Below are 22,647 nucleotides of genomic sequence, written 5' to 3' on the forward strand. Positions count from 1 at the left end.
CTAAACTGAAGCACCTTTCTCCCAGCTGAACAGTTTGCTCAGTTTTGATAAAGCAAAGCATTTATCCATGCTAAAGTGGTACTATCAAACAGTGGCAAGAAAAGCCAGCTAAAAAGGATAAGTTTCACTTATTATAGTTTCACTTATTATTGGTTTCTTGGTTTTAAATGGAAAATATAAGAGTTTGATTATCTTCTTTGACTTTTCTCATCATTTGAGAAGTAAATGAGATGTGCAACCTAAAATTGCTCTTTGTCAGGTTTTTCCAGCCATAGCCCTTCAGATGTGATGGACTACACTCACCAGAATTCCCAGACACTTTGGTAGACATTTGGAGAGCTATAATCCAATACGTCTGAAAGGCTACTTTTAAAATATTGAAAGTTTCAGGTGGTTTCCAAACTACACACAGCTCCCCCCGCCCCCGAGTACCACAAAGAACAACCAGAGGTAATTTTGAATTGCCTGTAGGACTTGGAAGAGGGGATGCTTGCTGACGTACTACTTTTCTAAATGCATGAGAATATTTATGTTTTGTGGTTTTTAACTGATGAAGAATTTTGCTGGAACTCCATCCCGGTCTCATAACAACACGAAATCGTTGCGTGACACTGAGGACAAGAAATTGTGTGTGTGTTATACGGTTAACTAGTTATTCAGTTTTAGCATTTAACATTGCTTCTTAGCTTAGGAAGTCACTAATTAGAAATTTGAAGATGAAGTCTCCCTTAAGTCAACATCTGGTGGCGATACAGGCATGTCCATATTGTTTCCTTGGTAACGGTATAGAAGTCATTTGCCCCTGTTGGCTTCTAAAATGCTTTTTGACTTTCTGGGCTAAGCTACAAACCCTGGGATTTCCTGGTGCTTTCCCATCTGAGTACTAAACAAGCTTTTTCAAGATCATCCAAGGTCTGCTAAGTGCTGCCACTTCACTGTTAAATAATGAGCGAGGTCTGCACGGGCAGATAGATTTTAAAGCTTTAGCTTACTTGTAACATTTAAAGGTTTACTTTTTTTTCTGAACAACATGCAAGTAGATTTTTCCCTCAGCTAAATATAGCTTGGTTAGAAGAGAATCTAGGATGAATAAAATATAGGTTGCCATCCTCCCCCCCCCCCGTTTTTTTTACAGCAAACACTAGTAGCTTTTCCATTGTGTCTGGACTGTGAAGGTTTATGATCCCAGACAGATGTTGGTATATAAAAATCACTTGGACTAAGTTACAGTCACTTAAATGTATTATTAGAATTTAATTATTTATTTATATATGTGGGGAAAATATATCCATATTTTTATAACTCCAAATTAATGCTTAGTTGTCTGAAATAGTTGGCTGAAATAATCAGTTGATTAAGGAAGGACCAAATACATACATCTTTTATGGAGATATTAGTGCTACTGAATTTATATCTTGATTGTGTTGAAAGATATTTTTGCATTTAGAATAGAATAGAATAACAGAGTTGGAAGGAACCTTGGACATCCTCTAGTCCAACCCCCTGCTCAGGCAGGAAACCCTACACCATTTCAGACAAATTGTTGTCCAATCTCTTCTTAAATACTCCCAGTGTTGGAGAATTCGTAACTTCTAGAGTCAAGTTGTTCCACTGATTAATTGTTCTAATTGTCAGGAAATTTCTCCTTAGTTCTAGGTTGCTTCTCTCTTTCATTAGTTTCTACTCATTGCTTCTTGTCCTACCCTCAGGTACTTTGAAGAATAGCTTGATTCCCTCTTCTTTGTGGCAACCCCTGAGATATCTGAACACTGCTGTCATGTCACCCCTAGTCCAGGGGTGAAATCTACTTACCTTCCTTACCAATTTGGGAGCGCATGCTCCACAAGCGTGTGCTCGCTTCACTAGTGCATGCGTGCGTGTCATATGCACGCACATACCTTCTGCACATGCGCAAAACCTTCTGCACATGCACAGAAGGTAACAAACACATTACTTCCTGGTTAAAACCAGGAAGTAACAACACCCGAGTGGGTGGGCGGAGCTTTACTCTGCCATCGCTACCAGATCGCCAAACTACCGGCTGCAATCGCTACCAAATTGTGTGATCCGGTCCGATCCGGTAGCATTTTACCCCTGCCCTAGTCCTTTTTTCATTAAACTAGACATACCTAATTCCAGCAACCGTTCATTTAACAGTGAATGATTACTGTCTGGCTATATTCTTGAATGTTTCTGTGTTAGTTTCATTTCTGCTCTGATCTTTTTCTCAGGGACTCTCAGGAGTGGGAATAGAGAGATCGGGTTCTCTCCATCTCAGTGGCACGTCTTCAGTTAATTCTTCTTTAAAGCGGGCAAAGCGCAAAGCACCTTCTCCACCTTCCAGAAAACTGCAAGGCCAAAGTGACCCTAGCATTGATACAGGTAAGCATTGACACAGTATTTCACAGTTCTGTACCCAAAACCTGAAGCAGTTTTGCCCCTCATGGAAAGTAATGACTTTCAGTTGCTTTCTTTAACTTATAATCAGAATTGGCTCATTGAATTATTACTATTTTATACCCCCAAATGTTAAATCATTGTGGTCATATCTTTAGCTGGTTTTGACTTCATCAGGTTCTTCCCAAGAACCTAGAATATTGTATGAGATCAGTGTAGTATATGTGCAGATCTAAGCAGTGGCCTGTTGTATTATTCTTACCATTGAAACTTGATGGGAAGTTATTACTCAATTGACTCATGACCACAATTGAGCCCAAAATTTCTATTACTAAGTGAGACATTTGTTCAGCGAGTTTTGCCACATTTTACAACCTTCCTGCTAGGGGTGGCTCAGTGGCTAAGACACTGAGTTTGTCGATCGAAAGGTCGGCAGTTCAGCAGTTTAAATCCCTAGTGCTGCGTAATGGGGTGAGCTCCTGTTACTTGTCCCAGCTTCTGCCAACCTAGCAGTTCGAAAGCACATAAAAAATGCAAGTAGAAAAATAGGGAACACTTTGGTGGGAAGGTAACAGCGTTCCGTGCGCCTTTGGTGTTTAGTCATACCGGCCCCATGACCACAGAGACGTCTTTGGACAGCGCTGATTCTTCGGCTTTGAAACGGAGATGAGCACCGCCCCCTAGAGTCAGGAATGACTAGCACATATGTGCGAGGGGAACCTTTACCTTTACCACCTTCCTTGCCACAGTTCTTAAGTGAATCGCTGCATTTGATAAGTTAATAACAAGGGTTCTTAAGTGCATCTGGCTTCCCCTTTGTCTTTGCTTGTCAGAAGGTCACAAAAAGGGGATGATATTATGCCACTGTCATAAATATGAGTTAGTTGCCAAGTGTCTACGTTTTGATCACCTGACCGTGGGGATTCTGCAACGGTTGTTAGTGTGAAAAACAGTCATAAGTCACTTTTTTCAGTGCTGTTGTAACTTGCAATTATTATTGTTCTTGTGATACTATTTTTCTGGCAACAAAGCAGTCAGGCACAGACTGCATGCAATCTACAGGTAGTCCAACTGTTGACCCAACAGTTCATTTAGTGACCGTTCAGTCCACCCACCTGTTCAGTCCAACCAACAGTTGGACTACCTGTGGCTGACTGTTTTGTTGCCAGAAAAATAGTATCACAAGAACAATAATAACCTGACAATTGTATAGCAATTTACTTTTGATAAAAGATACTTGGGTATTGTTGCAGTTTTGCCATGAAAAAGAAATATTTCCAAAATGCCTATTTTTGACTACCTATTTTTCAGGATCAGAATCTGCAGAATCAATTCATACAGAGAGCACTGACAAAGGAAAATACTCAAAAGCGCAATCTCCAACAGGTATTTTTAATGCAACATTTACTAAAGCAAAAAAACACAAACCCAGCTACATCAACCAGTATTGCTAGAAAACTTTTCATGCCCCTTTATTATTCTTTTCTATACCGTTGTTATTACATTATTGTTAAATTAACCCAAAACAATGGCTTTCATTTTAATTTACGGTACTTGAATTGGGCTTTAAAATGTATAAAATCAAGCATTATTAAATTATGTTAATATTTTCCCCTTCCTTAAGCCTATCTTGGGGCCAGACTGATAACAGAAGGGACCTTGGAGGTCTTCTAGTCCAACTCACTGCTTAAGTAGGAAACCCTATATCAGTGCCCCCCACCAACCTTTTGGGTACCAGGGACTGGTTCTGTGGAGAGAGGGTTTTCCATGGAACAGAGGGGATGTAATTTTGCATGCTGCCTGCATCCCATTGATGGGGCTTTACTTGCTTGTGTGGCCCAGTTTCTGGCATGCTACAATCTGGTTCTGATCCATGGACCAGGGGTTGTGGACCTCTGCCCTATATCATTTCAGAAAATAGTTATCCAATCTCTTCTGAAAAATCTCCAGTGTTAGAGTATCCACAACTTCTGGAGGAAAGGCACTCCACTGATTAATTGTTCTAACTGTCAGGAAATTTCTCCTTTGTTCTAGATTGCTTCTCTCCTTTATTAGTTTCCATCCATTGTTTCTTGTTCTGCCTTCAGGTGCTTTGGAGAATAAGTTGATCCCCTCTTTGTGGTAGCCCTTTAGATACTGGAACACTGCTATCAGGTCACCCCTGGTCCTTCTTTTCATTAAACTAGACATACCAAATTCCTGCAACAGTTCTTCGTATGTTTTAGCCTCCAGTCTCCTAATCATCTTTGTTGCTCTTCTCTGCACTCTTTGTAGAGTCTCCACATCTTTTTTATATCATAGCAACCAAAACTGGATGCAATATTTCAAGTAATAGTGGTTAAGGCACTAGACTAGAAACCGGGACACTCTGAGTTCTTAACTTGCCTTAGGTATAAAGCCAGCTGGTGAACTTGGGCCAGTCACTCCCTCTCAGCCCTAAAAAGGAGACATTGGAAAACCACTTCCAAAAAACCTTGTTGAGAAAATGGCAGGGAAGGACATATCCAGGCAGTCATCAGGAATAAACACTGACTTCAAGGCACATACATGCAGGCCTTTCTTCAGGGAACTTCTCCTCCTCCCCTATTTTTAAGCAGTCACATTGATTTAGAGACAACATAAATATTTAAATATCTGTAAATCCACTGATTCATGCTATAGTAGGTGTTTCCACTTCCACTTATGACTGAAACGTCGTTGCTTGTAGCCTTACAGTTTATACTGATATTGTTTCCTGAGTGCTTATTTGTACCCTATGACTATCATTAAGTGTTGTACATTATGATTCTTGATGGACGTATCTTTTCTTTTATGTACATTGAGAGCATATGCACCAAGACAAATTCCTTGTGTGTCCAGTCACACTTGGCCAATAAAATTTTTTATTCTATTCTATTCTATTTATTAAAACCTAAAAAAAGGCAACCACAGTGAAATACCATGTAGATCAATACTCTGAAAAGTGGGGAGGGGGAGGGAACACACACACACACACACACACACACACACACACACACACACACACACGATTGAAGCCTTATATTCTGCACTAGTTTCCTCTTGGAAATAATGTTCAAATAATAATTTGATATCTTATTTGAGATGAAGGGGGATGTGATTTGTTCCCATTACACCATGTTCCTGGTCTTTAAATAAGTTAGGTTAAGAGAGTATGCGATTGAGTAATAGTCTACATAACCCCCCCCCCACCTCAACTATAGGAGTGAAGGCTCTGAAACATACAGGGAAAGGGGTCTAGTCCAGGGGTCTGCAACCTTAAACACACAAAGAGCCATTTGGACCAGTTTCCCACAGAAAACACCGAGAGCCACAAAACCATTCCTGTGCCTGACTATTTCTTGAGCGGCCACAAAACTAGCATATGTAGCTGAATTAAATGTTCTGTTTTCTTCTGACACTTCTATTTTCTTGGATTTATCCATGGTTGGCCTATCGGGGTTTGAAAAGCTCTCAATATATTGCATGTTGGCGGGTGTCACACATTGGCGGTTGCGATGCATATTTTGAGTGACAGGGAGCCGCAGCAGTGGGGTGAAAGAGCCACATGCGGCTCCAGAGCAGCAGGTTGCTGACCCCTGGTCTAGTCACACATCCTGCTTCCATTATAAAGGCTGGAAAGGGCTTAAATAGTTGACAGTGATGTGGGGGAAGGTGATAACTGCTGAAGCAAAAACAATCTCTTTATTTACAAAATAGTAAGAAAAGTAACTTGGAACTGCTTGGGATGCAGCTCCTCCTATAACTACAGCTAATCTCTGCAACTCAATTTGTTGGTTTCTTCCTTTGAATTTTCAGCAGACTTGTGTCCCCCCCCCCACCTTTCCATTTCTCTCTCCACAATCAAATCAGAGAGGTCCTTGATTATTATTATTATTATTATTGCATTTCTGCATATTAAAGTATATTCACAATTCTACTTCCCCGTTTAATAGCCTGGGCTTTCCAAAGGGACCAATATTCACCCCACCTCCAATATGCACCTCAGATGATCAAGATGGCTATATTTCTTTAAGGTTCGGTACTAGCTCCGAGGTTCTTTTCCATTTCATCTGGGCATGAGTGCGCATGCATAGAGGACAGTTTGCTTCATTTTGACAGCAGTCCTGCTGGAAAGAGAATTGCTGAGGTGGAAGAAGGCTGTGACCCTGAGCCTTGGAGAAAAGAACATTGAAATGTGGGTTCAGAAAAGTGCTTCATGGGCTTTTTAAAAATTTTTTTATTTACATTTATATCCCACCCTTCTCCGAAGACTCAGGGCGGCTTACATTGTGTTTTCTACAGAGCCCTCCATTTTAGTGTACAGTTAATTGTTCTGGGGAAAAAAATTGGTAATTACTTAATTACATTGATTTCATTGATTAATTGATTACATTTGCATCTGGGTGGTTATAAATAAGTTATAATTTCAAAGGAAAAACAAAAATTGTTTTGTTTTTAAATAAAGCATGTACCATTTCAGTAGACAGTATTTTGGAAGAGGTAGTAATTCTGTTTGTTCGAGGTAAGACTCTTTTGAACTGATACCTTGATGATCAAAGAAATTTATAATTCTTTTCAGTGCTGAGTAGAGAAAAGTGTTAATTAGATTGTGTCTGTTAACTAAGTGCTGCAGGCCTATTAATATTACCAAAAATGACTGAAAACATTTTGATTTAACTAACATTGTTCCCTCTGCTTTTTTTTCTTTCTCGTGTTTGTTTAATTGTCACATTAATCAAGTTAATTCACACATTGTTTCCTAACCTGCTTCTTAGGCAATGTAGTTGATCTAACCAGGACCCCAGTGGCAGCAGGTACCTCATGCAGCTTTGATCCAACCAGTCATGATCAAAACAATATCCAGCAAGTTGCAGATGAAAGTAGAGTTTTGGTTAACCCTGATACTCCAGATGAATCTGAAGTGTCGCTCAAATGTAGGTAGTTGTCATGTTTTTTCTTTGGGACTAATTTACTAAGTAATACATACTAGTCTCATTTTAACATGCGCTCTCTGGGAGTAATGAAGCCATTTATTATAAGTTTTGGGGAGGAAAGGAGGATCTTCCATTCTGTTCAGCTTCATGTGCTTGCTTTGAGTGTTGTAGCCCTACTTTAACTTATTCATTGCTTTCTCTTCTTGATGATTTTAAGAATGCCATTGTTGCATTTGTCTTAACATAACTCTATGATACAGCACATTTACGCTGAAGTCATATGATAATATTAGTTTACTAATGAAGCCAAGGGGAAGCTGAGATACGCAGAGACTTTTCCTCTGATTATGGTAATACCATTAGATAATTTTCTATTTTCTTCCACAGAACGCCTAAATATATTAAATTCTATATAAAGCAGCTCCCTATGTTCCTGTTGGTTTATTTTCTTATGTGTTTAATTAAAGAAGGCAACATTGCTTTAATGGTATTTTCAAATATATTTGCCAAACTGTCATCTTCTATTAATATATAAGTGTTTCATATACTACATTGTCCCTACCTTATTTATAGTGATTTTAAATAATAAGACAAGGCTTCTCTACCAGCATAGCAAATGCATCAATAAGCGAGTATTCAAATTTTTTTTAAAAAAGCAATATACTTTTGTATACTGAAACTCTCCAAAGATTACTTTTTGTGTGTGTGTGTTGTTGTTTTTTTGCACAGCTGACATGGGTTCTGAATATAGCCTAAAAGAGATAGATGAGAAAGAAGAAATATATGATGATTCTCTCAGTACTTCTGAGGTTCCACTTGATGTTCAGAAGCATGAAACTGCTTCTGATTCAAGTTTTGGTATTGGAGACAATGCACAGGAGTCTAATGAAGAAAAAACAGAAAACACGACTGCAGGAGATAAGTAAGTAAAGCTAAGTTTAGTATAATTTTATGTATGTATGAGAGTGTGGGAACGGAGTAATTCATCCAAACTGGGTGCCATCGTCTCACATTACTGTAGGTTAGTTGTGGTGGTGCAGTGGTTAGAATGCAGTATTGCAGGCTAACTGCTCACACTGCTAATAGTTCGATTCCTTTAATCCTGACCAGTTTAAGGTTGAGTCAGCCTTCCATCCTTCTGAGGTGGGCAAATTGTTGGGGGCAATATGCTGACTGTGTAAACTGCTTAGGGCTGGAGAATTTATCAAAGATTGGCAGCTGATGGTTCAGTTCCCAGCACATTGGGAGTGGGGGAGGAGCTCTCAGCACCACCCTACTGAGCCTTGGTAGCAAACAGTTCTGGGTTTTGATGGCATTATAATTTATTTTGTTTGTTTTGTACTTTTCCCAACATATAAACACTAAAATATATGAGTAAGCCTCCACTGGATTCCATTCACCTATTTTGCCCTGATTTGTGACAGCAATTGTGACCAGAATTCCATTGTCCAGCAGTACGATTGTAAAGTTGGGACTGCATTACATAGCAATGCAATCTCTACAGTTCCAGTTGTTAACCAGATCCCATGGTGGTTAAGTGAGGCACCTTCTTGTTGGCTTTCCACAACCAAAATTAGTGGGAAGCTGGTAGGAAGTTGTAAGTCCCTGATCAACTGCTTTTAGGTGGAGAGCATGGAGGTGCACGGAAGGATTGGAGAGGGTGTGCAAAGATGCAAGGGGATATGTAAGAATTGGTGCGGTTTGTGAAAGCTGTGAGGAGGAGTCAGGGAGGGTGTGGCACAGAGGGGTACAAGAAGAAGGTCTGCAAGAGTGTAAGGGAGATGCGGCAGGGTTGTAACAAGGAGCTACTTGCTGAGCATCCAGATTGTGATTATGTGACTGCAGTGTTGAGATGACTGGAGCTCCAAGGACCAGTCACAGTACAGTACAATGGTACTTAGAATGGTCTTTGAATGAATGGTCATAGGGCTGTCTGTCTATATAACAAAATACAGCCTTCCTCCTAAAACAGGGGTGTCAAACTCTGGATCTGGCCCACAGGATGCTTAGATCCTGGCCCATGGGGCCACCCTGGAAACAGCGAAGGACCCGCCCGTAGTGCTTCTGCCAGCAAATACGGAACTCTGGTTTTGGCTGCAACCCTCCGCCAGTGAAAACAGAGTGGCCCTCCCAAACTCTGTTTTTGCTGACAGAGTGCTCAGGCCGCCACAGGCACCCCTGACATGAATGACGTCGAGCTGGCCATGCCCATCCTAGCCATGCCCATCGGCCCTCCAAGGTCAAACACAACCCTGATGCGGCCCTCAATGAAATCAGTTTGACATCCCTGTTCTAAAACATGCCAAAAATCTCAAGTGTATCACCTTTATCATCATCATACCTCCTGTGGCCTGCTGAGACCCAAATCCATAAAAAGTTAAAAAAAATAAAACTTACCTGCTCCTGGCAACAAAATGGCTATGTTCCCCAGTATCTACAACACTTGTTCTCTTTTATTTCTAAAATCTCAACAAAAATTAAGATTATATACTTTTACATTTATATACTGTGTTTCTGCCAAGTTATCTAATGCAGTTTACATTCTTAAGAACCTAAAAGAAATGTGCTTAAGTGATAACCTGCAGGAGTTGATAGCACAAGGTTTCAGGACTGGGCATTTTTACTTTTCTCACAAGCCATGGATAGTCATAGCTGCTACCTAAAGATTATGATCAAGGGAGATTTAGATTTAAGTTTTCTAGAAGTTTGATTCTGTCACCTGTGTCCTCAAAATAAAATTTTATCACACCATAAACAATTGACTAGCCTATCCATACCAGAAGGCTTGGGCTTCAATGAGCACTACTTATTTATGCTTATTTTACTTAAATGTAAAGATTAATGTAACTATTGCAGTCCATACTTTTTTTATTTCTTGATTTTTCTCTAGCTATATTTGTCTTTTCAATATCCTTGTATACCTGCCAGCTAGAATAATTCCAGCCCATAAAAAGCTAAGCTATAAAAATATATTAGTCTTTAAAGTAATTTTGTTTTCATTGTTTCTTTCATTGTAGTTCTTGAGTCATAAGCTGAATTTATGCCTACATTTTAGCATATGGACCATATTATTATTTTATGGTTCATTGTTACCATCATTACAGGTAGTCCTAGGGTTGATTACTTACTTACTTACTTACTTACTCACTTATTTACTTACTCATCCAATTTATCCAATTATCTTACCACAGGGTAATTCTGGGGCTGTTGTGACTGGGACTGCGATGTTAAGAAAGCTTAGCATCATGTAGTTGTATTGCTTAGAGACAGTAATTCCAGCAGAGCTGTCATTAAATGAGGACTACATGGATCACTAAGCAAGGACCTCATGTGACAGTGAGTTTCAATTTCCTGCTGGTTTCCCCATTGACCTTTACTTGTGGGAAGCCAGCAGGAGACATTGGAAATCACATGATCATGGCTCATTGCTACATCATAATTGCAAGCTGGGCACCAGGATCATGATCACATGACTGTAGGGATGCTGCAATGGGTAGAATTCCAAGGACCCATTTTAAGTCATCCTCATTCAGCATTATTATAACCTTAGGACTACAATAATATTCTGCCTTTGGCTCTTTTTCTGACGAAACAAATTATATTTTGTTTGTGTGGCTTTTCTCATCTGTTTGACAATGGTCCTCTCCCTAGTATTTCTGTCTTGTTTTGCAGAACTCAAGATGGTGAAATACTGAGAGAAAGAGTTAGCATTCCCAATGGTACCGCACTTGGAACATTGCAGCCAATCACAAATAATGGTGAGTTTCCTTTGTCAGAATTATGATCTTGTCCTTCATGTAATGTCTTGAAAATCAGGAGACGATCCCTACAGTTTTTTTCTGCAAATTGCTCATGCAAGGGAATTTCTAACATTCCGGGAATGCTTAGTGGCACTGAGGAATTCTTCTGATTCTCCTTGTGGTCATTCTCAAGCCATATAAATCAGCAATCATAAAGTTCTGCCAGCAGTTACCAGTGTTAGCACTATACTAATACAGTACTAATACAGTTATCACTATTAGTACTATACTAATATAGTACTAATACTAATATTAGTTATAATACTAATAAGCTATTTTGGGTCTGGCAGGCATAGATTGTGAAATCAGCCCAACAAATAGCAGTTCGGTATAATCAATGAAATTTATATTAAGGGAATTATTATGCTTAGCACTGTTTTAATGAAAAAGAGAGATGTGTGATTCAAAGAATTTTTCTTCTCTGTGCTAATGTCAAAATTATGTTTCTCTTTTTAAAAAGGTCATAAAGAACCAACTTATCCTTTGCCTCCTAACAAACTCAATAAGGAAGAAATAGGAAAAAGTAACAAGCGTGAGACACTGGATGACACCTCTCTAAATGGGGTGAATGATCAAAAATGTGATCAGATCAATGTAGATCTAATAAAGACTCAGGATGTCGCAATCCAGACCACATCTGAAGATAATTTTGGTCAGACTGCATTAAGTGAAAACAGCAGTCATCAGGGTCGCGGACTGAGCCCTCACAAAAATTCAGCTCATATATACAAGCCAGTACAGAAAAAACATTCCTCAGGGGCCCTGAATATGATGAATAAGACCATAGGACAAGCAGACCAAAACAGCGTGAATCCTAATGGCACCCATGATAATGCATATGTAAATGATAACCAAGTTCTCCCGAAGACAATGGTCAGAAGCTCAGTTAGTTCTCCTACAAAAACGTACCCAGTTTACAGACAAGATTCAAAGCCTAAACCTAAGCCTTCCAATGAAATTACCAGAGACTACATACCCAAAGTTGGAATGACTACTTACAAAATAGTACCTCCCAAGATTTTGGAAACAGCGAAGAATTGGGAATTAGATCCTGTGGAATGCCAAGAAGCAGCGGTATCTCCCAAGAATGAAAATTCCCAAGAATTTGGCACACAAACAGAGACTGCCAATATCTCAAAAACACCGTGTCAAACAGAACCTGATTTTAAGAATGAATTTAGATTACAGGAGGTAGGGAGGGATTCGCCACCTAAAACATACCCGGCTGCTGCTCATAGCCCAGTTTCCTTCTCCAATGCCAAAGGCCAGGAAATGGAGATAGAACATCCCAAGCCTAATCAAGACCATCCAATTCCTCCCTTAATTCTAAATTCAGGAAACAAACGTTCTCCACCTGCAGTGCAAGAAAAACCAAAAATTTTGAGTCCAAGGCCAAGCAGTTTTTATTTGCAGATACAGAGGAGGACCACAGATCATTATGTAACTTCTGCCATTGCAAGAAGTGGCTCTCTAAGCGGCCCTGCTCAGAATGAAGCTAAGACTGTAGAGGCGGAGCAAAAGGTGGCGCCTTCAGATCAACCTTGCTCTCCACTATCTAAACCAACTCCTGTTCCTTCTCAGTTACCTGAGGAAACTACTGAAAATGGATGCGATGAAGAAGAAAGAAAAGCCGCCACTTCTCCTGTAAAAGTGTCTCATCCATTGAATTCTCCTTCATCCCAGCTTTCTCCATTACATTTGAAAACTTTGAGGACTTTTGTTTTGCCACAGCCATATTCTTCTCCTAAACCTTCACCTTTTGCTCTTGCTGTATCATCAGCAGTTAAAAGATCACAGTCCTTCAGTAAAACATGCGCCAATACAACCAGGCCATCAAAAGAACAATCTTCTCTTGATCTTAGCACATCAGCATCCAGCACCGAAGTAAAGGATCATTCCCCTATACCGAGTCCAACAACTCAGACACAGCAGGTCCTGACAGAGAAGGTAAAACTTGTTATTTAACATACATTCATAATGGCATTGCCTCTCCCCCACCCCCAGTTCTTTCTCTTCTTACTGGAATATTTGAGTAAGTTATTTATCCAACATTAGGCAGTCATCTGGGTTACCTGAATTTTGTGGCAACCTTAACCCCCCCAAATAATAATAATAATAAATTAATGATTTATTCTTCTGGATCCATGAAAGCTTAATAAATGTGTTAGGCGTTACAATGCTTTGTAGTTAGAAGCCTATAGCTCTTTGAACATGTGCTCAGAATGATGGTAACACACTCCGCTAACCTTACTTGGGCCATGTTTTAACCCAGCAGAAGACTAACGATGCAAGCTATGAGCAAAACAGGCAGGCACCCCCTTTATTCAACCATCCAGCCACCGCTATCTGTGAGAGAAGCATTGCTGCAGCAGTCCAACGCCCTGACCCCGAACAGATCCACCAGAGCTTGCTGGCTGCAATCCGCTCTGGAGAGGCTGCTGCCAAATTGAGGCGGGTGAGTCGCTGTCCTCCCTTCTCCCGCTCAGGGGAAATCAACAGCAGGGGATTTAGCACACTTCTTTCGAAGTCAGTGTTATAATCAGAATATGATTATTGATGTGAACGTGTGGTTTTTAAAAAAAATTATGTCAGTAGGGAATAGATCAGTGTTCAAAACTGTTGTTCCTGACTATGATCTGGTTAACCTAGACCTAGTATATAATTAACTATACACTATATATTTCATTACTCCTTTGTTATGGAAACAATAATCAACTAACCCATTTTAGAAGGTATCAGGTTGTTCTGTACCCTTAGCTTCCCTCTCTTCCTATTTGCCTGGTCACTTTCTCCTTTCTTCCATCCTCTCTTTCAGTTCCCTTGCTCATTTGTACTTTCCAAGTTAAGGTCTTCCATAAACTGGCTTCATAGCTGCACTTCCATCTTCCGAAAATTTCTTCAGCCTTTGAAGCAGATCGTTAACTCGGTATCATCTTAAAAATCAAGGCAGTAAAGCAGAAAGGTGGTGCAATCGGTTTCAAGTTTGTATGCTTCAAGTTTCAAAATCAGTACTTAAACAAAAACCATCCTGGATATTTTTCATGTAAACTCAGCAGAATATTTTGCATATTTTTTACAGAAATTTTTTTGCTCTAGTTCTTAATAGGACAAAATCTATATACAGAGAATTTAGCTCAAGTGAGTCAATGAATTCAGTTTTCTCAGGCAAGCTTTGTGATTGCATAGCTTACTATTCTAAGGTATTTTTTTCAGTGTTCTCTTGTGTTTTTTAAAAAAAAGTCTACCATTGTGGTTTTAATTGTTGCTGCCTGCTTCTGTTGGCTGTAACTATGGTGGACCGTTTAGGAAATACATTATCTGAACTCTTTACCAGACAGGGATTGGGAATAGTATTGAGACATTACTGATTGTGTTTGTGGATGACTTCTGGTGGAACCAAAAGAGAGAGGTGGTATACCTCTTCTGTTACTGCTTAATCTCTCAGCTGCTGTAGAAAGTACAGGAGATGACCTTGACAGAACTACACAACATCTATTACCTAGACAAAAAGGCCGAAACACTCTTTTAAGGCCTAGGAAGCAAGATACTATTTGGAAGTGGCACAGGCAAATGCTCCCTGGTTCACTCGGATATAAGATGGAGAGGAAGGATAGCAGAATCAAACTTGCAAGATTCTGTTATTATAGTTTAATAAATCTTAATCTTAATAAAACACAGTTCTAGTCTTCCTGTGGAATTGATTTTCTGGACTGAGTTGTCCGATATTGCTGATAGGAGCTTTCAGGATCATTGATCATAGTAGCTTTCTGAGCCCTTCACTTCCAGGGGTTAGAGATGGGAAATTCTGAATTCCAAGTGTCTCTTCTTTCTCCAGGATCAGACAGTGGGACAGGACGAAAACATTGGCCTTGCAGGGTTCCTTGAGGCTCACCATCTTCCCATTTGTGTTTAATACAATGTTATCTACATTAACAGAGATTCGGGTATTATCACAATGCAGATGATACCCAGATTTACATCTTAATCCTAAACCAAAGAGGCAGTGCCATTAAGATCTAGTTCCAGTGCCTGGCAACTGTCAAGGTCTGGATGGAGAGGAGCAGGCTTAGGTTTAATTGTAGCAAGACTGAATGGCTTTGGTTTCAAGCATTTTTCAACTTCCATTCTCAGTGGGATTGCACTTCTCCAGGCAGAACATGTGTGCAATTTGGGGGGTCCGTAGACTGTAGGTTCTTATTCAACAAACAATTGGCAGCCATGGCCAGAGATTCATTTGGTACTCCAATTACAACTTGTATTCTGAGCTGTGGTGGCGCAGTGGTTAGAATGCAATACAGTACTGCAGGCTACTTGTGCTGACTGCTAGCAGTTTGGCAGTTCGATTCTCACTGGCTCAAGGTTGACTCAGCCTTCCATCCTTTCGAGATCAGTAAAATGAGGACCCAGATTGTTGGGGACTCTTAAGACAGGGCTATAAATCACTGTGAAGTGGTATATAAGTCTAAGTGCTATTGCTGTTCTGGACTGGGAGGCCTTAAATCACCTCCTGTTTAGATTATTGCAGTGCACTCTACATTTGGCTACCTTAAAGGATACTCAGAAACTGCATTGGTCCAAAACACAGGGATGGAAAAATAATTATGGCAGGGGTGAAATTCAGCAGGTTCTGACAGGTTCTAGAGAACCGGTAGTGAAAATTTTGAGTAGTTCGGAGAACCAGCAAATACCACCTCTGGCTGGCCCTAGAGTGGGTTGGGAATGGGGATTTTGCAGTTTCCTTCCCCTGGAGTGGGATGGGAATGGAGATTTTGCAGTATCCTTCCCCTGCCATGCCCACCAAGCCACACCACACCCACCAAGCCACGCCCACAGAACCGGTAGTAAAAAAATTTGAATTCTACCACTGAATTATGGTCATATCTCATTTTGTCTGTGTAACATTATTTCATACACCTACTCTGTTGCACCACTATTTTGACTAACTAGCTTCCAGTTGCAATTCAGAGGGCTGGTTGTCACTTCATGGGACTTGGATACCTTTGGGGGTGGCTTCTTTTAGTTGTTTCTGCCCATGTGATAAGATCTGGAAAGTTTGCTCACTCCCAAGTCCTCATGGTAATGCAATGCAGACTTGTAGGGCCTTCTCCGTAGCAACACATGCTCTCTGGAACAGCATTCCGTCTGCTGTCTATATGACCCCAAATCTGTTGTGTTTTTGTAAAGCTTTGAAGATCAAGGTTTTCCAACAGTTCCTTTGGAAGGGTGGAATGTGAGCTGGCTCCCTGCATGTTTTCCCGTTGTTCTTATAATGAGCTGTGATATTCTGCTACTTAGTAATTCTATTGTCACTTGTTTTTCTTTGACTGCTGTGAGGCCCTCTACGGGTTTGATTAGATAAGTAAATAAATGGTGAAAAATGAAGAGTAACTAAGGCCATGCGTCCATTCATTTTGAAAACTGTGCATTGGAAAGAGAATGGGCTTCTAAGGTTAACTAATACGGTCAGGATGGATCTATTTAGATCCATTCATTTTTAGAAGTTGTTTCCAATTTTCCTCAGTTCTTCATTGCCCCCCCCCCCCCAAAAAAGAGTAGCCTGTTGATTAGACTTTTGCACTATCTAGCAATATGAGAAAGTGAAACTTGGATGAGGAAACTGCGGTATCAGATTTATTTTTATGCCTCTTGTGAAGATGATGTCAGGCTGTGGCTGCAAAATGTCACTTTAGCTTTTTAAAACAAGGCTTCTGTTGCATGTGAGAGAACTAAACCCTTAATGTCAGCAGGCTGGCAGGCTCCTTGATTCCCTTGTGTTTGGAGAGCCAAGAGAAAGAATGTTTTGGGCAAATGCTTTACTCTAGTAAACCAGGTTAAAGGTCTGTCAGGTGCTGTCACTAACTGCCTAAATACTAAAAGTATTTAAGAAATGAGGCAAAAAACTGTTTCTCCTGTCAGCCAAACATTTTCCTCCTCTTAATAACTTGTTTGGGTGCAGAGCCAAACTCTGTGGCCTTTTGTGCTGCCGTTTTATTTCTGTTGAATTAAGCCCTCATTAATTGCTAATCAAATGGGTCAAAAGAGGGCAAGGCTTGTAGCTATTTATCTCTCCAGAATGTTTCCATCATAGAACTTGTCTCTTCCCATTAAGATAATGCTTAAGGTAATTTTAAAATCTTTTTAAAAAGCAAAATGTATACCTCATTCCATGTGTCTGTTGACTTCACTCACTGATTGCAGCCTTGCAAGATCTATTAATTTTTTTTTTTCCTAAGCCCCATGTCTGTCATTTTCAACTGACTCAAAATAAGGTTTTGGAGAATGATAGAAGTAAAATTAGTTGCACAGTGGGCAGAATCCACTAATTTTTAGCCTGAGATGAGCCACAGAGTATCTTATAGTTCCTTTGCTATAATGGCTAAAGGTGCTGGGCTAGAAACCACAAACAAATTTCAACAGATTTCTAAATAGCAGGAAGCTACGTTCCAAATCAGTTAAATGTGCTTGTGTGTCCATAAGGGGCTCTCTTCCAACTCATGATCTTTAAATTAATGTAATATTAATTAGTATGAAAACTGTTTCAAACTGAGGCAGTCTGTAGGTAGCTTATTTGCTTGCTTGCTTGCTTGCTTTTTATCACGTGCTCTTTGAGAAGCAGGGAGATATTGCTGTTTCTTTTTTATATTTTTTTTATTAACCATTTTGAATAGATGAAAACTAAGATGAATTAATATAAAGAAAATAAAGGAAAAAAACAAAAAAACACAAAGAATAAAAGAAATAGCAATGATGTCTGATTTTCTTGCAGCAAATATAATACAATTATAAAACTACCCTTTATTCTATAGTTACAAAAAGAAAAGCTACCTTCTTCTATTTATTTTTTCTAATCAAAGCCAGGAATCATATCCTTTTTTTTTCCTGTTTCATTCCAAAAATGTAAGGGGTTTCTAGAGAGTCAAAATTTTCTGGCATTTTTACATGTTCATCAAATATAAAATGTCCCTTTTCCATTTCCAACATAAATACAAAGACCTTTGTATATTCTAGACAAGTTCTCTGGTGATATATACCAGTGATACATCATTTTATAAAAATTCCCTTTAAGATTAGAACATAATGTAAATTTCAATCCTGTCAAACCATGTATTTCCTCATGGTTCCATTTGTATATTGTATTTTAGCCTATGTTATAAATACATTATTTCATTTCTTCTATTTCAAATTTCAATCAAAGTTTATACATTTTGCAATAACATATTTATCTTTTATATATACCGGTAGTATATTTCAAAATGAAATACTGAACAACAATTACGTTGTTCAATACCATAAATTCTTTTTTCTAGTTTAAAATGTTCTGATCATTATATATAAAAAAAGCTATTGACAAGTGTCTCTTTTCTACCAAATCTTTTCTTGATTTTATTTTACATTTTCTTGAAAAAATTAATATATCATGATACATTAATCATATATGTTTGCTTATTTTAAAAATAATTATGTCAGATGTCTATAAAATGCTATAAAAGATTGAGACCACAGAAGTGATTTTATGCACAACCTGAGTTTAATTTATTCCATATTCTCAAAATGGCACACCTGACATAATGGTTTTTAAAATCTATAGCAACTTTAGCCTAATCTTGATGCCACCCAAATCTAAGCTTATTTGCAAATCTTGATGCCACCCAAATCTGAGCTCATTTTATTTAAGAAAATGTACATGGCCACTCAACTCACAGTCCATGACTCTGGGAAGCATTACATTATAAAATTGTAATGCAAAAAACAATTAATCCACCTGCCCTCCGCCCCCCAGCAACTACAATAAGATGAGCCACTTGATGGGCTCTGTGGTCACCCTAACCCTAACCCCAGCAATATCTGTTCTTTCATCCAAACTACCAACAAGCAGAGAAGTATAATTGCAACAGTGAGATGTGTGGCATATAAATTTAATAAATAAATAAAATGTAATTTCAAGTAAGGTAAACCCAATCCTCCTTTTTCTTTTTACTCTTATAATACCTTATATTTAACTTGTATTTTCCCCTCCCATACAAATTTAGATAGATTTTTCTGCCATTGTTTAAATGATACATCAATTGACATCAGTTGTCAAGACAAGTATTGTCTGAAATAAAAATAACATTCCAGATAAAACATTCATCCTAATCACAGAAATTCTCAAAAATGACAATTGTATTTTGTTCCATCTTTTACATATCTTTTTAATTTCATTCTTATGTTTTAATATAACTATTTTGAAACAGTATATAGTTCAGAATTGTCATGGCGATACCCAAATATTTTACTATCTTCTCAATCTTAAAACCTGTTTTATTCCTCAATTCTATTTGATTTTGTATTTTCATATTTTAACATCTTTGCCTCCTGTTTTTTAATCATGGAGATATGCTTCTTCCATTTCATTTTGTCCTACCAATTTGCACTGTTTGGTAAAACAGAATGTTTGTCCAGTAACACCCGCCTTCACTGACCACATCACATCGCTCCCTTTATCAAACCTGTATACACTTCTATATTGAATGGGGTCTGAGTAGATATCTCATCCTGATGATTAGATTGCTCAGGGATAGCTTTTAAGACAGATGCATGTTGAAATGGCGGATGGATGGTATCCAGGCCTAGTTTTTTTTTTCTATGATCCTGACAATATTTTCTTTTCCAGGTTGCACCTCCGTCAAACACTATTGCCATCAATGGAAAATCCAGTCTCAGTTCTCCAGTGTCCATTGAAACAAGATACAGTAGTCATTAAGACTTTGAACCAAATATTTTGCACTTTAATCACAATTGCGTAGATCTACTGCATAAAACCTACTTCACAGTTACCTGCATAATTATTGAAGACTATGTATAAATGCAGGATTGTGTGGGTATATATTGTCAAGAGTGAAGCACAGAAATTTAATGGATGCCTCAAAAGAATTCTTAAATATATATAATTTATGGCTTTTTTTGCCTTTTCTCTTTAAAACTAAAAATGCTGCTTCAGAACTTATTCCATGGCGCAGAACAGTTGTAGATTTTTGCTGCTGTAATAATCAGATATGTTAATTTCCACTTCATAATAAATGATGTGTAGCAATGTGCTGTATAATGCTAATTATAATGTTAATGTTTGTAACTGCTTAATTATGTTCAGAAACATTTGAATTTAAATGTAATTCTTCTCACCTGTTGCCTTGAATGTTAAATTTGAAATTAATTACTGCACTTAGCTAAATATTATCTAGAAACTCTGATGGGCAGGTCTTCTAGTAAAAAAAACAACCAATGTAGATGATATACATCTAAAGTTGTATACTTCTAAATCAGTTTAAGTACTTATTGTTCTCCCTTAAATCAGTAGAACCTAAAGGTGCTTAATTTTGGCTGGATCACGCCTATTTAGATTGATTGTTACCATGTTTGTTTCTAGTATCAAAGTGAAAAATAATAAAACAGAAATCCCCTGGCACCTACTTTGTAACACTTGATACGTGGATTTCTTTATTTAAAACATGTTTAGTCTCAATGCTAGGGTGCTTATGTCTGTGATGTTTTGCAAAAAAATCAACAGTGAGATCAGATAACGTTTTTTCAAAAGCAGCTGTAAATCCATATCCCAAACTTTGGAAAATAGCAATGAATGCTTCTGGAGTGCATTCCTGTTGTTGCAGATGAGTGTGTCTCCACCAATTAATAAGGCCAATGCGGACAGATAGTAACAATTGGGTAGTGTAGGAACATCTGGAAAGCCACTGTTGTAAGGTGGTACCAAAGAGCAGGTCCATGAATATCTGAACTGCATATCTAAAAAATCGGTGTATATTTCAGCATTCCTATCCTCATTCCGAGTCCTGCAAGGATTTGACTCACCAGCATTAAGCTTCAATAACGTCTACCCACATCTTTTTCTAAATTTAGTAGCTAAGCAGATGTTGGGAAAGGATCTTTGGCAAAGACAGACTCATAGGACATATATTTGGAAATATATATAAGCTGACATGAAGCATTCACAATCCAACTCTGGGCTGGACTGAAGATTCAAGATACTTGTTTGGCAGTGGATATAAATTTTCAAGTCATTGAACTTGACTTGAATCAGGTATAGCTTGAGGAGATCTCAAGCAAAAGTCACAATGGCCTAGAGCACCCATAATGCATTTGAAAATAGATAAGCTGTAGTTGAATGCAGATTTTGGTGGAGTTTTTCTTCAATATTCATAAAAGCAAGCTATTTTTATGTCTGTTAATTTTTACAATATTTTTTTGACATTCAGGAAATTCAGCATACGGTTATGGGGGGAAAATTAGCTTCACTTTCTCTTGAGGAAAGAGGTATTGGTGACAATTTCTCCAGTTTGAATTTATTTTAGAAACATTGTCAGTGAGTTAGTTCTCTGAGTGTGTATTTCTAGTATCGTAGAATTTAAAAATCACCTCTGGAAAAGACATATTATCTTGAGCAGAAAACCAAATCCTCAGTAATAGATGTTTTGCTTTGTCACAGTCTGTCCATCTTTTCCTTCCTGTCTTGACTTATTAATGTTGCATTTCTATGTTGAAAATCTGTTTGTGACCCTAGTTCTGATCAAGCAATAAACTGTAGATATGCATTGGAAATAATGGAATATTTTTAGTTTACTTTTAAATAACTCATGGCGTTTTCAGATAAAAGAAATGGCATTTAGTTTTATTCTTGAATCACTGTTGAATTATAATTTTGAAAACTATCAACTTTTGATCATTTAAAAAAAAGTTTTGATCAGATTAGTTTTTAATGAAGACTTCCAAATATTTTCCAAATCTTTTATGCAGTGAGTTGCATTGTATTGCTCTGCCTGGGGCAATGAATTGCTGTCAGGAAAATTACATAATGCAAAATTGGGAAAATACCATAATTTACCTCTTCACTGATATAGCAGCTTTTTTGCTAATCTGACTATACATCATTCTTTCTGCTTACATGTAGCTAGTTTTGTAAACAGCAATCATGCCACCATACCAGAAAATAAAATTATATGACCAGTGCTCTTTATATATACATCTAAAATGAGTTTCAGAATTAACTGTAGAATGCTGGAAGATATATACTAATACTTTTACAAACTATAACATACAAAACACCCCATCCAATGATCCAATGGTATCACACTAGTTTTTTCATCATCTTCTGTCATGGTATCTGAGCAACTACAGAAGGAAAGCAATTTAGGATGATCAAATCTGCTAAGAATACAGATCTAAAAGAACAGGAGAAACAATCCAGTTGTATAGTTAAAGCATGTAAATACAATCACCAGATGGATGCAGATTCTGTCTATCCATCTCTCCATTATATAAATGCATACTAACTCCTGCTTTCATCTAGCTTTATCTACTCGTTTTTCCAAGAACAGAAGAAGTAACAAAGGAATAAAATTAGAAAGCTTTAGAATATGGACATAGGGTTCAAATAAATATTTAAATTGGATGTCATGAAAACACAGCCAAACAGTTCAGAATAGGAGACATATAAAACAATGAAAACCAATTGCCTACAGAAT

General features: G+C 38.2%; 1 protein-coding gene across 9 annotated transcripts in view; it reads left to right on the forward strand.

The window, feature by feature from the left end:
- The window catches only part of COBLL1 (cordon-bleu WH2 repeat protein like 1), a 121,986-nt gene extending 100,259 nt beyond the window's left edge, over nucleotides 1-21,727 (forward strand). For 7 of the 9 annotated variants that reach the window (XM_058191535.1, XM_058191554.1, XM_058191562.1 and 4 more), the window contains 8 exons: nucleotides 2,232-2,382; nucleotides 3,709-3,783; nucleotides 7,173-7,331; nucleotides 8,061-8,253; nucleotides 11,004-11,089; nucleotides 11,592-13,078; nucleotides 13,404-13,586; nucleotides 19,785-21,727. In XM_058191535.1, the coding sequence (XP_058047518.1) occupies nucleotides 2,232-2,382; nucleotides 3,709-3,783; nucleotides 7,173-7,331; nucleotides 8,061-8,253; nucleotides 11,004-11,089; nucleotides 11,592-13,078; nucleotides 13,404-13,586; nucleotides 19,785-19,874 (2,424 nt within the window). In that variant the 3' untranslated portion in view covers nucleotides 19,875-21,727. The remainder of the gene's footprint in view (nucleotides 1-2,231; nucleotides 2,383-3,708; nucleotides 3,784-7,172; nucleotides 7,332-8,060; nucleotides 8,254-11,003; nucleotides 11,090-11,591; nucleotides 13,079-13,403; nucleotides 13,587-19,784) is intronic. The other 2 variants (XM_058191544.1, XM_058191570.1) reach the window with 2 other exon arrangements.
- The last annotated feature ends 920 nt before the right edge of the window (nucleotides 21,728-22,647 follow it).

The sequence above is a fragment of the Ahaetulla prasina genome, chromosome 1 (genome assembly GCF_028640845.1).
Source record: "Ahaetulla prasina isolate Xishuangbanna chromosome 1, ASM2864084v1, whole genome shotgun sequence".
NCBI lineage: Eukaryota > Metazoa > Chordata > Lepidosauria > Squamata > Colubridae > Ahaetulla > Ahaetulla prasina.